The 15,184-nt window shown below is 41.0% G+C and overlaps 1 protein-coding gene across 1 annotated transcript; it reads left to right on the forward strand.

Moving 5' to 3' along the window:
- The first annotated feature begins 4,518 nt into the window (after positions 1-4,518).
- Positions 4,519-5,391, forward strand: LOC102281745 (olfactory receptor-like protein OLF3). Its single transcript, XM_005886748.2, has one exon. The coding sequence runs from the start codon at positions 4,519-4,521 to the stop codon at positions 5,389-5,391; it is 873 nt and encodes a 290-aa protein (XP_005886810.2).
- Positions 5,392-15,184: the final 9,793 nt, after the last annotated feature.

A 15,184-nucleotide genomic window follows, 5' to 3' on the forward strand; every position in this document is an offset into this window, starting at 1 on the left:
GTTGGGGAAAGCATCTGGAGCTTTGGAGGGAAGTCTAGATGATAAAGGGGCTTCCCCAGTGGGTCAGTGGTAAAGAATCTGCCTGCAATGCAGGAGACCTGGGTTCCATCCCTGGGTCAGGAAGATCCTCTGGAGAAGGGAATGCAACCCACTCCAGTACCCTTGCCTGGGAAATCCCATGGACAGAGGAGCTTGGTGGGCTACAGTCCATGGGGTGGACAAGGTAGTACATGAGAAAGAGTTGGACATGACTGAAGTGACTGAGACACATGCTAGGAGATAAATGTGGAACTGAGGGTGAGCTGCATGTGAAAGTGAAAGTGTTAGCCATTCAGCTGCCTCTTTGCGACCCCATGGACTGCAACTCACCAGGCTCCTCTGTCCACGGGATTCTCTAGGCAAGAATACTGGAGTGGGCTGCATGCCCTCTTCCGGAGGATCTTCTTAACACACGGATAGGACCGGGTCTCCTGCATTGTAGGCAAATTCTTTAATGTCTGAGTCCCTGGGGAAGCCCCAGAAATCACAAACTCTTCCAGAAAGGAAAACTAGAAAGAAGAGTATAAATTGTAAGCAAGAAACTTGAAACATTCTTAGAGTACTGGGGTAGGAGAATTTAGGAGATTTACCCAAGTGTGCAGATGAGAAATAACAGATTGGAGGAAAATCAGATCAGAAGTGAAAGAGTTAAAAGTCAGAAAGAGGAATTAGTTAACGTTCTTCAAAGTTAGCAATGAAAAAGAAATGAAAGTCTCTGGGTTTGATGCCTAGAAGGCCATGAGTGTTTCCATGAATTAATTAAGGTGAAAACTCTATTTCCATGTCTTAAAGAATGAATGTTTTGAGGAAATGAACCTGGCAAGTGGACACCAATCATTTGAGAACTCGGTGTGAAAGCTGGATGTGAAAGAAAGAATTAAAATGGAAAATAGTGAAGATTCCTCTCTCCATGTTGAAAGGTTTGTTTATTTTTTATAATGAAGTTGAAAAGGAGCTTATCAGAAGTAGGAAAGACCCCAGAATGATCAAAAGAGAGGCTGAATGACAGAATAAGATCATGTGAGAGAGAAAGCCTGGAATCAAAGCTTCTATCAATTATCATAAACAAGTAGTGGGTATTTGTCCTAAAGCTCAACATTCAGAAAATTAAGATCATGGCATCCGGTCCCACCACTTCATGGGAAATAGATGGGGAAACAGTGGAAACAGTGTCAGACTTTATTTTTCTGGGCTCCAAAATCACTACAGATGGTGACTGCAGCCATGAAATTAAAAGATGCTTACTCCTTGGAAGGAAAGTTTTGACCAACCTAGATAGCATATTCAAAAGCAGAGACATTTCTTTGCCAACAAAGATTCATCTAGTCAAGGCTATGGTTTTTCCTGTGGTCATGTATGGATGTGAGAGTTGGACTGTGAACAAGGCTGAGCACTGAAGAATTGATGCTTTTGAACTGTGGTGTGGGGGAAGACTCTTGAGAGTCCCTTGGACTGCAAGGAGATCCAACCAGTCCATTCTGAAGGAGATCAGCCCTGGGATTTCTTTGGAAGGAATGATGCTAAAGCTGAAACTCCAGTACTTTGGCCACCTCATGTGAAGAGTTGACTCATTGGAAAAGACTCTGATGCTGGGAGGGATTGGGGGTGGGAGGAGAAGGGGACGATAGAGGATGAGATGGCTGAATGGCATCACCGACTCAATGGACGTGAGTCTGAGTGAACTCCGGGAGTTGGTGATGGACAGGGAGGCCTGGCATGCTGCGATTCATGGGGTCGCAAAGAGTCGGACACGACTGAGTGACTGATCTGATCTGATAGCAATGCTGGATCTTCAGCTCCTTAACTTCACCAGTGATCCTTTCGGTAGGCCAATATTACCCATGCTGTATAGATGAGAATTATGAGACTCAGAGAGGGCAAGTGGCTTGCTTCAGGAAGTGGAAGAGAATGAATTCAAAACAGAAACTATTAGACTCTGAAGCTCACACCTGTGCTGAGAGGCGACCCAGTCCCTCATTTGTGTTTGTAAGGAGACACAAGCTATAGTAGAGAGATGTGCTGGATGAGTTAGAGGAACACAGGGAGTCACTGGCTGGCCTGTTCTCCAGGTGGCTTGCACAGACCTCAGAGGGGAAAATGATGTGAGGATGACGTGTTTTGTGTCATTTCCTCTACAGATGGCTTAGGTCTTGAACACAGATAAGTGTAATACTCATCTTGAAACACCAGCATCTAGCCAAGATGAGACTTTATAGAAATTTGCCAAATTAGTAGAAAAAGAGGTAATTAACCTCCAATTAAAATAAATAAATTTATATTAAAAAATAAAATAAAAAAAGAAATGTCTACTTTCTGCTGAAGGTCTGCTATATAGTCAACAACAGTTCACAATTTTTTTTAAGTTAAATATTTTCTTGCAGTTTCAGAATTATATTTGACAGCCTTTTTTGAGGCAAGTAGATGTTTCTTTTCAGCCTGACCATGATGAAGAGAAGCAAAGCAAGGGATGGTGTGGAAAGTGTCTTGACAGAGCAGTAGAGGATAGCAGGTGTGTAGACATTCTGGAAAATGTATAAATCTGAATCGTGAAACATATGGCCATTTCTAAACCTACTTGCTTTGTTTTGTCCTTTAACAGCTTTTCAGTCTCAAAGCAGTTATTTTACCAGCAAAATGGGTTTATTTGGGAAGAGCAAGAGGAGTTGGAATTCAGGGCATGCTGTAGCAAAAGCCATTGTTACGTACCACAAACAAAGGAGAGGAAGCTTATAGAGAAAAAGGAGGGTGTTGGAAAGAATTGTTTTGAACCAAAGTCTTTTGGAGAGACTTGAGAATTCAGGGCGATGACAGTGTCTCCCTGGCTGAGTTGCTGGGGTAGTCGGTTTCTAAAAGGAGATGCAATGTGTATATTTTGTATATCTTTTCCTGTTGAGGTTCGCAATTGATGATTCTTTCCTATTGATAATTCTTCTCTGGGCCCTAGTAATTGATGATTCATCCTCTAATTTATGTTGCTGGTCTGCTTGAGACTTCCTATCTGAACTTCCTTAGTTAGGGTTTTCCTTTATTAATTTTCACACAGGTAAGAGAGTTGAAGCTCAGGCAGTATTCAGTTTTCTGCTCAGAGACCCTGCCCCAACCCCTAGGGTTTGCCGATCACACAAGCAGCTCTGTTTCTGCCCTCAAGCCCTCTTAATGCCTTATCTCCTGCTTTGTTTTGTGCACTGAAAGAAAAGGAAAGTTAGTGAATTGGGCAGGCGTGGAGAAATAATACAAGTGAATCAGTCCTATAAAAAATATTCTTAAAAATGTAAATGCCTTCTTATTAATATTCAAAATTGATATTATAGCATATAATTCTACTGAAAAAAGCACTTTCTGGATGAAAGAAAGCAAAAAGTCAACCTCATTCCTCTGTACGTTTACACGAATTCATACCTCCTTCTCTGCCTTCGACAATGCAGAAAGGTTGCCAGGCATTTGCTTCCCTTTCTGTCTTGTAAATAAAAAGTCAACCATCCATATTCTCATCTCCTTAATTTTGAGCTGATATAAAACGGTAGATCTTTACCAGCTACAAGTTGAAAGGAGAAAAATGAAAAGAACAAGATACAATTACAATCATCTATCCCATTGTATCCCACTGAGGCTAAACAGACAAGCCTGTCAGACAAATGGTCCCCAGGTTCTCAAAGGGACATACTATTCCTAAGCCCTCAGTGCTATTAAAAATTGCCTCTAGTATTATCTGTGTCTGAATTGTTGGTGGGGGAGGGCCGGTGGGTTCATGAGAAAATCATACTTGCTACTTTATTTACCCCAAGGCAGAGATCGTGCCACAACTAATTCTCACGCTACTGTAGTACTACTACAAGTAGCGGTTTACAAAGTACTTTCTCTATAAGTTACCTACATTTGAGCTTAAATGTACTGGTGAGTCTCATAAACAAAATTTGCCACTGAACCAAAAAATCACAGAGTTGATAAATAAAATCAGGTGTCAAACCTAGATTCTCTGATTTCAGATATTTTCACAAGCACCTGCTTCTTTTCAACATTTCCTTTTATAATAGAAATGTATAAATCCATCATTATACCATGATGGGCCTCGGTGACATATTTAAGGGAAGTTTTGTAACTTTCCCACCAGCCTTTCTTCACTGTTTAAAGATAGACTTATTGTCACCTACTGTCCTTCCCATGTCCTAGAATCTGAGGTAAGCTGGCAAAGATGTGGAGCTCCTAAAATCGTACTACACCATCTTCAGGCTTTAACTGGGTCTCTCAAGGACCACATTAAGTCCTATGAAGGTACTGGCCTGTTCTCTGATGCAGAATGGGTACCACGTACATCAGGAGGCAGCCTGTCATCTTGGCCCATGGGCAATCCGAAACATCTGACTAGGAGTGCCCAAATTCATACAGTATATATTGATAGAAGTGATTTTTAGGGTTCTGTAATTCAATAGACTCTGTTATTTCTGACTCTCTCTGCAGACTAATCCTTACATTTTTTTCATGGGAGCAGATAACCAGACTTGGGTGAGAGGATTCATTCTCCTCGGCCTGTCCAGTGACTGGGCCACTCAGGTCGCTCTCTTTGTCCTGTTCTCAGTCACTTACCTGCTGACCCTGCTGGGGAACGTCCTCGTTGTTCTTCTGATCAGACTGGACAGCCGACTCCACACTCCCATGTATTTCTTTCTCACCAACCTCTCCTTTGTTGATGTCTCCTATGCCACAAGCATCGTTTCTCAGATGCTGGTGCATTTTCTTGCAGAACATAAAGGGATCCCCTACGTGAGCTGTGCAGCCCAGTTATTCTTCTCCCTGGGCCTGGGTGGGATTGAGTTTGTTCTCCTGGCCATGATGGCCTATGACTGCTATGTGGCTGTGTGCGACCCCCTGAGATACTCGGTCATCATGCACAGAGGGCTCTGTGCTAGGCTGGCCATCACATCCTGGGTCAGTGGCTCTGTCAACTCTCTCGTGCAGACCACCATCACCTTCCAGTTGCCTATGTGCACGAACAAGTATATTGATCACATATCCTGTGAACTCTTAGCTGTGGTCAGGCTGGCCTGTGTGGACACCTCCTCCAACGAGGTGGCCATCATGGTTTCTAGCATTGTCTTGCTGATGACACCTTTCTGCCTGGTCCTCCTGTCCTACATCAGGATCATCTCCACCATCCTGAAGATCCAGTCCACAGAGGGGAGAAAGAAAGCCTTCCACACCTGTGCCTCTCACCTCACAGTGGTTGTCCTGTGCTATGGTATGGCCATTTTCATTTACATTCAGCCCAATCCCAGCCCTTCCGTGCTTCAGGAGAAGCTGATCTCTCTCTTCTACGCCATTTTGACACCCATGCTGAACCCCATGAGGAGGTGAAGGGGGCCTGGCAGAAGCTTCTAGGACAATTATCTGGATTAACATCGAAACTAGCAGCTTAATGAATAATGAGCATCATTTGGAGAAGAGAGCTTTGCCTGTGTGTTCTCCCACTAACTCTGCTATGAAGCATTACCCTGGCAACCAGGAATGTGATGACAAAATGTGTGCTGATTATGCTGGGTAGGCAGCTGAGGAGTTAGGTTAAGGCATTTAATGCAGGAACATTTTATGTCACAGCAGGATGTTCAGAGAAATTAAGCACTACGGTAATAGAACTTCTACTACTGGCTTGGTCTCCATTCATGTGAACTGATAATATTTTTTAAAATGTCATTTGCTATCTTGATTGGTCATATTGCTTGTAATCATGAGTCTATTCATAAATCTTACTTTGGACCAGTGGTTCTTACACTGTACAAGGTTATTTTGTTTCCATTGGAAACAAAACCATTTTCACATTTTAGACTTATTTAAAATAATGTATGTGCCAATAATTGTGGGAGTCATTGTTCTTAGGTGAGTATTGCTTTAAAGACTGGTTAAAATGTTTAGTGCTGGACTTATGACATACGGACATAAAGCCTTTGAGTGCTGGAGGTACTCAGTGGGAGAATCAATTAAAGGTCTTGTTTTACACTGATATAAATGAAGGTGTTTCTATGCCAAGCTATTACTGTTCACGGAAAGCTATGTTTCAAGCTCTTTTTTTGATACTGTGCAGTTTGAGAGAAATTTTACTGCATATATACAGGGTACCATTTAAAAGTTTAACCAATCCAACTTCTGAAACATCTATAATTTCTTTTTTTGCGATTTTAGAAACAAATAAGTATATAATATATGAAATCATATACATAAAACAAAAGATGTAGTTAACCTAAGGAAGGACAGATTCCTGAGGCAAAGGCAGTAAAAGATAAGACAACGTTAATATGTATTTTGGGAATCAAGATAGTTGAGTCAGCTGTGCCCATGTCAGCCTCCAGTCTCCTTATAAACCCCTTCTCCCATCCCTCCTCCTCACACACTGTAGGCCCTAGTTGTTCTTTGTAAATTTGCAGAGGTTAGAATAGTCTGGAATAGACCTCACCTCTGAGAGACAGCCTAAATAAGGAGAAAGAGGCAGAAGAAGTAATTGTACATGGGATAATGAAAAGGAAATGGGGAGAAAGATTATGATGGAAGCTCATGGCCTCACCCCCTTGAAGACATCTCAAAGTCCTTTCTTCCATTGTCTTTTCTTCATATCAGTTGAGGGGCAGTTTTCCCATTTGTGAACACGTTGTCCCACAGTCTCTGTGTTTAAACAAACTGAAGTTTCATATAATCCAAAATCCATTTGATGTATTAAGTTTACCTAAAACTATCAATGCTAAAATTTGCAATGTTGTTCAGTCACTAAGTCACGTCCAACTCTCTGTGACTCCATGTTCTGAAGCACACCAGGCTTCCCTGTCTTTACTATCTCCCTGAGTTTGCTCAAACTCATGCCCATTGAGTCAGTGATGCCATCCAACCATCTCATCCTGTGTGCCCCCTTATCCTCCTGCCCTCAGTCTTTCCCAGTATCAGGGTCCTTTCCAATGAGTTGGCTCTTGGTATCAGGTAGTCAAACTGTTGGAGCTTCAGCTTCAGCATCACTCCTTGCAATGAATATTCAGGGTTAATTTCCTTTAGGATTGACTAGTTTGATCTCCTTGCTGTCCAAGGGACTTTCAGAAGTCTTCTCTAGCACCACAGTTCGGAAGCATCAGTTCTTCAGTGCTCAGCCTTCTTTGTGGTTCAACTGTCACATCCATACCTGATTACTGGAAGAGCCATAGATTTGACTATATGGTCCTTTGTCAGCAAAGTGATGCCTCTGCTTTTTAATATGCTGTCTAGGTTTGTCATAGTTTTACTTCCAAGGAGCAAGTGTCTTTTAATTTCATCTGACTCTTTACAACCCCATGAAGTATAGCCCACCAGACCCCTATGTCCATGGAATTCTCCAGGCAAGAACACTGGATTGGGTAGTTAATTCCTTCTCCAGGAGATCTTCCTGACCCAGGGGTTGAACCCAGCTTTCCTACATTGCAGGCATATTCTTTACTGTCTGAGCCAGCAGGGAAACACACATTTTGGAATATAATCAGGCATTCCTAAAAGTAGTCATTGTTACCAGGCTTGTTGTTAATTCAGAAATATCAGTGGAGAGTCTACTGTGTGTTAGTAGCATGAATGGTTCTTGAGAGACAACAGTTAATACGAAACAATCCTGACAGGGATATGGCCACAGAGTTGGGATGGCAGATAATGAAACAGATAAAATGCACTGAGTGTCACAGAAAGAATAAGGCTTCAGGGGTGATTATAGAAATCTTCTATATGACAGGATCAGAAAATGTCTGGATGGAGACCAGAAAAGTGAGAACAAGTTATCTAAATAATGATCAACCTGAGCCAAGGGGCAACTTGTAAAAAGTGCTGAGCTGGAAGAGATCATGAGTGTTCAAAACTATCCTGGACCCTGGCTTTCAGGGCAGAGCAGACCGAAAAAATAGTGAGGGTGAAGCAGGGAGAAGTCAGGTCTTAGAGGCCATGAAATGCTAAACTATTCTGAAGTTTATCCTGAAAGCAACAGGAAGCTAGTAAAGATTTTGAAGTAGGAGCTTGGGTTGATAAAATTTACATTTTTGAATTATCACTGTGGCAAATGAGTCAGAGGAAGAAAAGATTAGAGACAAGGAGACCAGTGAAGGGGCTGTTCCAGTGATACTACTGGGACATTAGGGGACTCTGAAGTTAAGATATGCAGAGATCTTGCACACGCACAAGCTGGATTTAGAAAAGGCAGAGGAACCAGAGATCAAACTGCCAACATTTGCTGGATCATAAACAAAGCGAAGGAATTCCAGAAAAATATCTGCTTCATTGACTTCATGAAAGCCTTTGACTGTGTGGATCCTAACAAACTGTAGAAAATTCTAAAGAGATGGGAATACCAGATCACCTTACCTGCCTCCTGAGAAACCTGTATGCAGGTCAAGAAGCAACAGTTAAAACCAGCCATGGAACAACTGACTGTTTTAAAATTGGGAAAGGAGTATGACAAGGGCATATATAGTCATCCTCTTATTTACATTTTATGCAGAGTACATCATGTGAAATGGCTGGATGAATCACAAGCTGGAATCAAGATTGCTGAGAGAAATTTCAACAAACTCAGATATGCATATACTGCTCTGCTGCTGCTGCTGGTAAGTCACTTCAGTCGTGTCTGACTCTGTGCGACCCCATAGACGGCAGTCCACCAGGCTCCCCCATCCCTGGGATTCTCCAGGCAAGAACATTGGAGTGGGTATATACTGCTCTAAAAGCAGAAAATGAAGAGAAACTAAAGAGCCTCTTGATGAGGGTGAAAGAGGAGAGTGAAAAAGCTGGACTGAAACCCAACATTAGAAAAACTAAGATCATAGCATCCTGTTACATCACTTCATAGCAAATAGATGGGGAAAAAGGTGGAAGCAGCGACATATTTTCTTTTCTTTGGCTCCAAAAACACTGAGGATGGTGACTGAAGCCATGAAATTAAAAGACAATTGCTCCTTGGAAGGAAAGGGATGACAAACCTAAACAACGTATTAAAAAGCAGAGCCATCACTTTGCCAACAAAGGTACATATAGTCAAAGCTATTTTTCCAGTAGTCATATAGGGATATGAGAGTTGGACTATAAAGAAGGCTGCACACTGAAGAATAAAGAAATTGTGATGCTGGAAAAGACAAGAGACAGTCCTTTGGACTTAAAGGAGATCAAGCCAGCCAGTCCTAAAGGAAATCAGTCCTGAATATTCATTGGAAGAACTGATACTGAAGCAGAAGCTCCAATGCTCTGGCCACCTGATGTGAAGAGCCGACTCATTGGAAAAGACCCTGATGCTGGGAAAGACCAAAGACAGGAGGAGAAGGGGGCAACAGGGGATGAGATGGCTAGGTAGCATCACTGACTCACATGAATGAATTTGGACAGATGAATTTGAGCAAACTCTGGGAGATGGTGAAGGATAGGGGAGCTGGATGGGCTACAGTCCATGGGGTCACAAAAAAGTCAGACATGACTTAGCAACTAAACAACAAAAACGACAACAAGGGTTATAGAAGGGTTATAACGTGGATGACTGATGGGTTGCACAGATGGTTGGATGAGCACATGAGCAAGTGAGTGAGTATTGAGATGGTTACAGAGGGGTAAATAAGTAAATGTGTTAATGATGCTAAGAATATTATCTGGGAGATAAATGAATAAATAATTCACTTAAAAGATGTGCAATGCCTACAGAATATATTAGAGAATGTTAATGTGACTGTATTCTATCAAAATTACATTGAATCTCTTCATAAAAATTAAAGATTTGAAGAGGTATAGAAGTTCATACTTCTGTGTGGAGGATTTCAATTGACCTTTTTCCTTTCCCCCTTTCCCCCCTATAAATCATAAGGTTTTCTTCATTCCCTTTCTGGGACCTTATTTTGAGTCTTAAATCTTTCTGTATGGCATTACTGTTTCTAAAAGTTGAAAACCAATGCAAAATATGTACTTGGCTGTCCCTCTGTCCTTGCATTGCTCACAGGAGTCCATTAGATTCTTGGCACATATCTCAGGGGAGGGAAACACAACTCTATTTTCAGAAGGAGAGATGAAGGCAACGTGGAGCCAAAGGGAATAGCTTTTTAAATTTTGCCCAAGTTTGGATGCAGGTCTAGTCATTGTTCATGAGGAAAGGTGTTCAGTTCAGTTCAGTTCAGTCACTCAGTGGTGTCTGACTCTTTGAGACCCCATGGACTGCAGCATGCCAGGCCTCCCTGTCCATCACCAACTCCCGGAGTTTACTCAAACTCATGTCCATTGAGTCAGTGATGCCATCCAACCATCTCATCCTCTGTTTTCCCCTTCTCCTCCTGCCTTCAATCTTTCCCAGCATCAGGATCTTTACAAATGAGTCAGCTCTTTGCATTAGGTGGCCAAAGTATTGGAGTTTCAGCTTCAACATCAGTCCTTCCAATGAACACTCAGGACTGATCTCCTTTAGGATAGACTGGTTTGATCTCCATGCAATCCAAGGGACTCTTAAGAGTCTTCTCCAACACTACAGTTCAAAAGCATCAGTTCTTCAGTGCTCAGCTTTCTTTATAGTCCAACTCTCACATCCATACATGACCACTGATAAAACCATAGCCTTGACTAGATGGACCTTTGTTGGCAAAGTAATGTGTCTGCTTTTTAATATGCTGTCTAGGTTGGTCATAACTTTCCTTCCAAGGAGTTCAGTTCAGTTCAGTCGTGTCCAACTCTTTACAACCCCATGAACGGCAGCACGCCAGGCCTCCCTGTCCATCACCAACTCCTGGAGTCCACCCAAACCCATGTCCATTGAGTCAGTGATGCCATCCAACCATCTCATCCTCTGTTGTCCCCTTCTCCTCCTGCCCTCAATCTTTCCCAGCAGCAGGGTCTTTTCCAATGAGTCCACTCTTTGCATCAGGTGGCCAAAGTATTGGAGTTTAAGCTTCAACATCAGTCCTTCCAATGAACACCCAGGACTGATCTCCTTTAGGATAGACTGGTTTGATCTCCATGCAGTCCAAGGGACTCTCAAGAGTCTTCTCCAACACCACAGTTCAAATGCATCAATTCTTTGGCGCTCAGCTTTCTTCATGGTCCAACTCTCACATCCATACATGACCATTGGAAAAACTATAGCCTTGGCTAGACGGACCTTTTGGCAAAGTAATGTCTCTGCTTTTTAATATGCTGTCTAGGTTGGTCATAACTTTCCTTCCAAGGAGTAAGCTTCTTTTAATTTCATTGCTGCAATCACCATCCTCAGGGATTTCCAAGGAGTAAGCGTCTTTTAATTTCATGGCTGCAGTCACCATCTGCAGTGATTTTGGAGCCCCCCAAAATAAAGTCAGCCACCATTTCTACTGTTTCCCCATCTATCTGCCATTAAGTGATAGGACCGGATGCCATGATCTTCGTTTTCTGAATGTTGAGCTTTAAGCCAACTTTTTGACTCTCCTCTTTCACTTTCATCAAGAGGCTCTTTAGTTCTTTGCTGTCAGCCATAAGGGTGTATATGCCATGCGTATACCTTTATGTATAACCTCTAAGGTTATTGATATTTCTCTTGGCAGTCTTTATTCCAGCTTTGTTTCATCCAGCCCAGTGTTTCTTATGATGTAGTCTGCATATAAGTTAAATAAGCAGGGTGACAATTTATAGCCTTGATGTACTCCTTTTCCTATTTGGAACCAATCTATTGTTCCACGTCCAGTTCTAACTGTTGCTTTCTGACCTGCATACAGGTTTCTCAAGAGGCAAGTCAGGTGGTCTGGTATTCCCATCTCTTTCAGAATTTTCCACAGTTTATTGTGATCCACACAGTCAAAGGCTTTGGCATAGTCAATAAAGCAGAAATAGATGTTTTTCTGGAACTCTATTGCTTTTTTGATGATCCTGTAGATGTTGGCAATTTGATCTCTGTTTCCTCTACCTTTTCTAAAACCAGCTTGAACATCTGGAAGTTCATGGTTCATATATTGCTGAAGCCTGGCTTGGAGAATTTTGAGTGTTACTTTACTAGCGTGTGAGATGAGTGCAATTGTGTGGTAGTTTGAGCATTCTTTGGCATATATTGAGAGCTAAATATCATGATTGGGCTGTACAAGATTATCCTATCCTCAAAAAGCTGCCATCTCCAGCTTCTTAGAATGACCTAAGGCTTCAGTAGTTTGTTGTAGTCTGAGGAGGATGGAGTACCATCTTCCACAGAGAGAAGAAGTATGGCATCAAGGCCCTGCCCTTGAGGGTTGGGAGTGGAGGCAACAATTAATGCTCTAATGCTTACAGATCCCAAAGGCACTCTGCATACATTTCTAATTCAGCCACTGTCACACCTCATTAGGTTTGTGTCTGAGCCAATTCTGGGGCACCTGTGAGCTGCTTCTCGTCAATTTCCCTCACAAACTAAACTAGTCACAGGTGATCTTAGCCCAGAAACCAAGAAAATTAATCCCTATGGTCCATCACTTTTTTGAAGAAGAGCAGTCTTCAGAAAGCAACGTAAACCTGAACCGAAGAACACATGACCATTTTTTTCTGGTACTAATGAATGTTTGTTAATAGAGGTACTAAGAGAAGATGGTTGTAAGCAGAGGTTTTTCAGGAGAGGTAGAAATAGAACTGATGTGACTTGTCAAAGACTTTGAGTTGAAAATATAAACCATGAATGTTGGAATCTTCTCACCCTGTGTAAAATAGCGAAGGTGGTAAAATAATACTGCTTTCCAGATGTTGGAGGCTTAATTATATTTTTGTTGTATGAGTTTCTCAATTTTAAACTTTAGTACTGGCAGAGAGAAAGAGAAAATATGAAACAGAGGGGAGCAGTGAAGATGATTAATAATTAACGATTGGAATTCCTATGGATACATTCTGCATCTTTTTTTCAGGGAAACAGTTATTAAAGAAGCCAAGATGTAAATGATTATTAGATATTGATATTCTTGAACAAATAGGAGGAGTATATTACATCTCTGGACATAGCTTTAAAGTGTCTTTTTCTCATAGTATTTGGATTTTCCTTTCTGTGAGAGGAATTTGAAATGTAAAATTATTAAATGGATTGCTTATGTTCATAAACAGGAAGACTATGAAGTGGCACTAGAAATGAGGTCTCCTGACTCTACAGAATAAGTTGTAGGGATTATACTGTGGAAAGCTTCCAAGTTTAGGGAATTACACTACAAAAGAATACCCTAGTCTTACCTATAGCGGATGAGAGATACAAAGAAAGTGAGCATTTACAAATGAAATCATGGTAACATATATCATCAAAGGTGAATTTCAGGTTTTCACGTATTGGACAATGTCTCAATAATTGGACTCAGCTTACATGAAAAGTCAGGCAACAAAAAAATCTAGATGTGAAATAGATAATAAAACCATGAAGAAGAAAAACTAGTTTCCCTCTCAGGGTATTAAACCATATTTGAAACTTCATCCATCTAAGTGACCTTGAGATCTTTTGTTTCCAAACAATAGGTTGATGCAAATATTTCTGCTCATGATAGATGCACTTAGTGTATACAGCAACCAAGTATTCACCTACAGGTCAGATGACTCTTTCTTTAAATTGAAGTGCCATTTCTATTGACAACTCAACTGCCAAAAGGTATGATTCTCATTTATTCTGACCAGCATGAAAGAAAACCTATCTTTAGGTTGTGGGCCCCCCTTCATGTGCTCTGCTTCTACATTTAGGACTTCTATTTGGATTCTTACAAAAGATGACATACAAACACTTTTAGGAGAGAAAAAAAGGTGTTGGCTTTCCATCCCTTAGCTGAAGGTATCATCTCTACAGTGAATGGGTAATGTGGAGATCATAAGGGTCGCGGGCTCACCTATAAGCCTTCACACTGTTGGAGATTGGATTTTTGAGGTTTATCCATCCACATAGTCTTTGAATTGGCATGATTAATGGAAGGGATTGTTATTCTGAAATATAATTCTGGATGGTATTACACTGAGGAGTTCTTCTGTAGTATATATACCTGCTAAGTTTTTCAAATTAATACTTTTTTCTAATGAGTGGAAAAGGAGCAAGATAATTTATGAAACTGTCAGCGGGTACAAGTAGAAAGTGTTGTTAGATAGTTTTAAATGTGTAATACACTGATCAGGGCAGGTTAATAAAATGTGACAATAAATGTGGAAAAGGAAAAAGTACCCACGTGTCAAGCCCTGGATTCTTCCTTACAAAGGAAAATCAAGTATTTTGGAGTATTGTTCCACATAGTAGCAATAGAAACTAAATGCAATTAAAATTGTTAAATGGGCTTCTCTGGTGGCTCAGATGGTAAAGAATCCACCTGCAATGTGGGAGATCCAAGTTCAAACCCTGGGTTGGGAAGATGCCCTGAAAAAGGGAATGACTATCCACTCCAGTATTCTTGCCTGGAGAGTTCCATGGACTGAGAAGCCTGGTGGGATACATTCCATGGGGCTGCAAAGAGTTGGACACAGCTTAAGCGACTGAGCACGCATGCACATAAGCTGATATACTAGTTCACACTAAGATTAGATACTTTGTATTTTAAAACTCCTAATTAGTTTTATCTAACCATTTCATTAAGAGGAAAATGCTAAACATAAAAGTAATAGATCTCAGGCATTAGTGGCAGCGCTTTCAGGAGATGAATTTTCATTGACTATTTCAATGACACCTATTGGGTAATATCACATACTGTATTCTATTAGTTACGGCCACAGTAACCACCCTACATCCACCTCAATACATAAAACACAAGAATGAGCAAGTCCTTCCCTCATGGTGCTCATGTTTAAGGAGAGGAACTACAGAGGTGTGTCACTGCTCACTACAATGTTCTGAGCAGGCAGCAGAGCTTGCTTATTTTTGAGTAAACAAGAAACTCAAAACATCGAGAGGTATTGAAGTTTGAACATATGAACATATTACCCAAAGGATATACATAAGATTTATTAGTTTTATTTTTAAAGTAAAATTTGTATTATTTTATGTATACAACATGATTATTTATACACACACACACACACACATATAGTGAAGTGATTACCATGATCAAGATAATTAACATATTGTTCTTATTGTTCTCTCACATAATTCCTTGTTTGTTTGTGATGAGCACCTAAAATCGAATTTCTTAGCAAATTCCAAGTATTAAATGCCATATTAATAACTGCAGTCATTACGGTCTACTTTAGA

Source organism: Bos mutus, chromosome 4, assembly GCF_027580195.1.
Source record: "Bos mutus isolate GX-2022 chromosome 4, NWIPB_WYAK_1.1, whole genome shotgun sequence".
NCBI lineage: Eukaryota > Metazoa > Chordata > Mammalia > Artiodactyla > Bovidae > Bos > Bos mutus.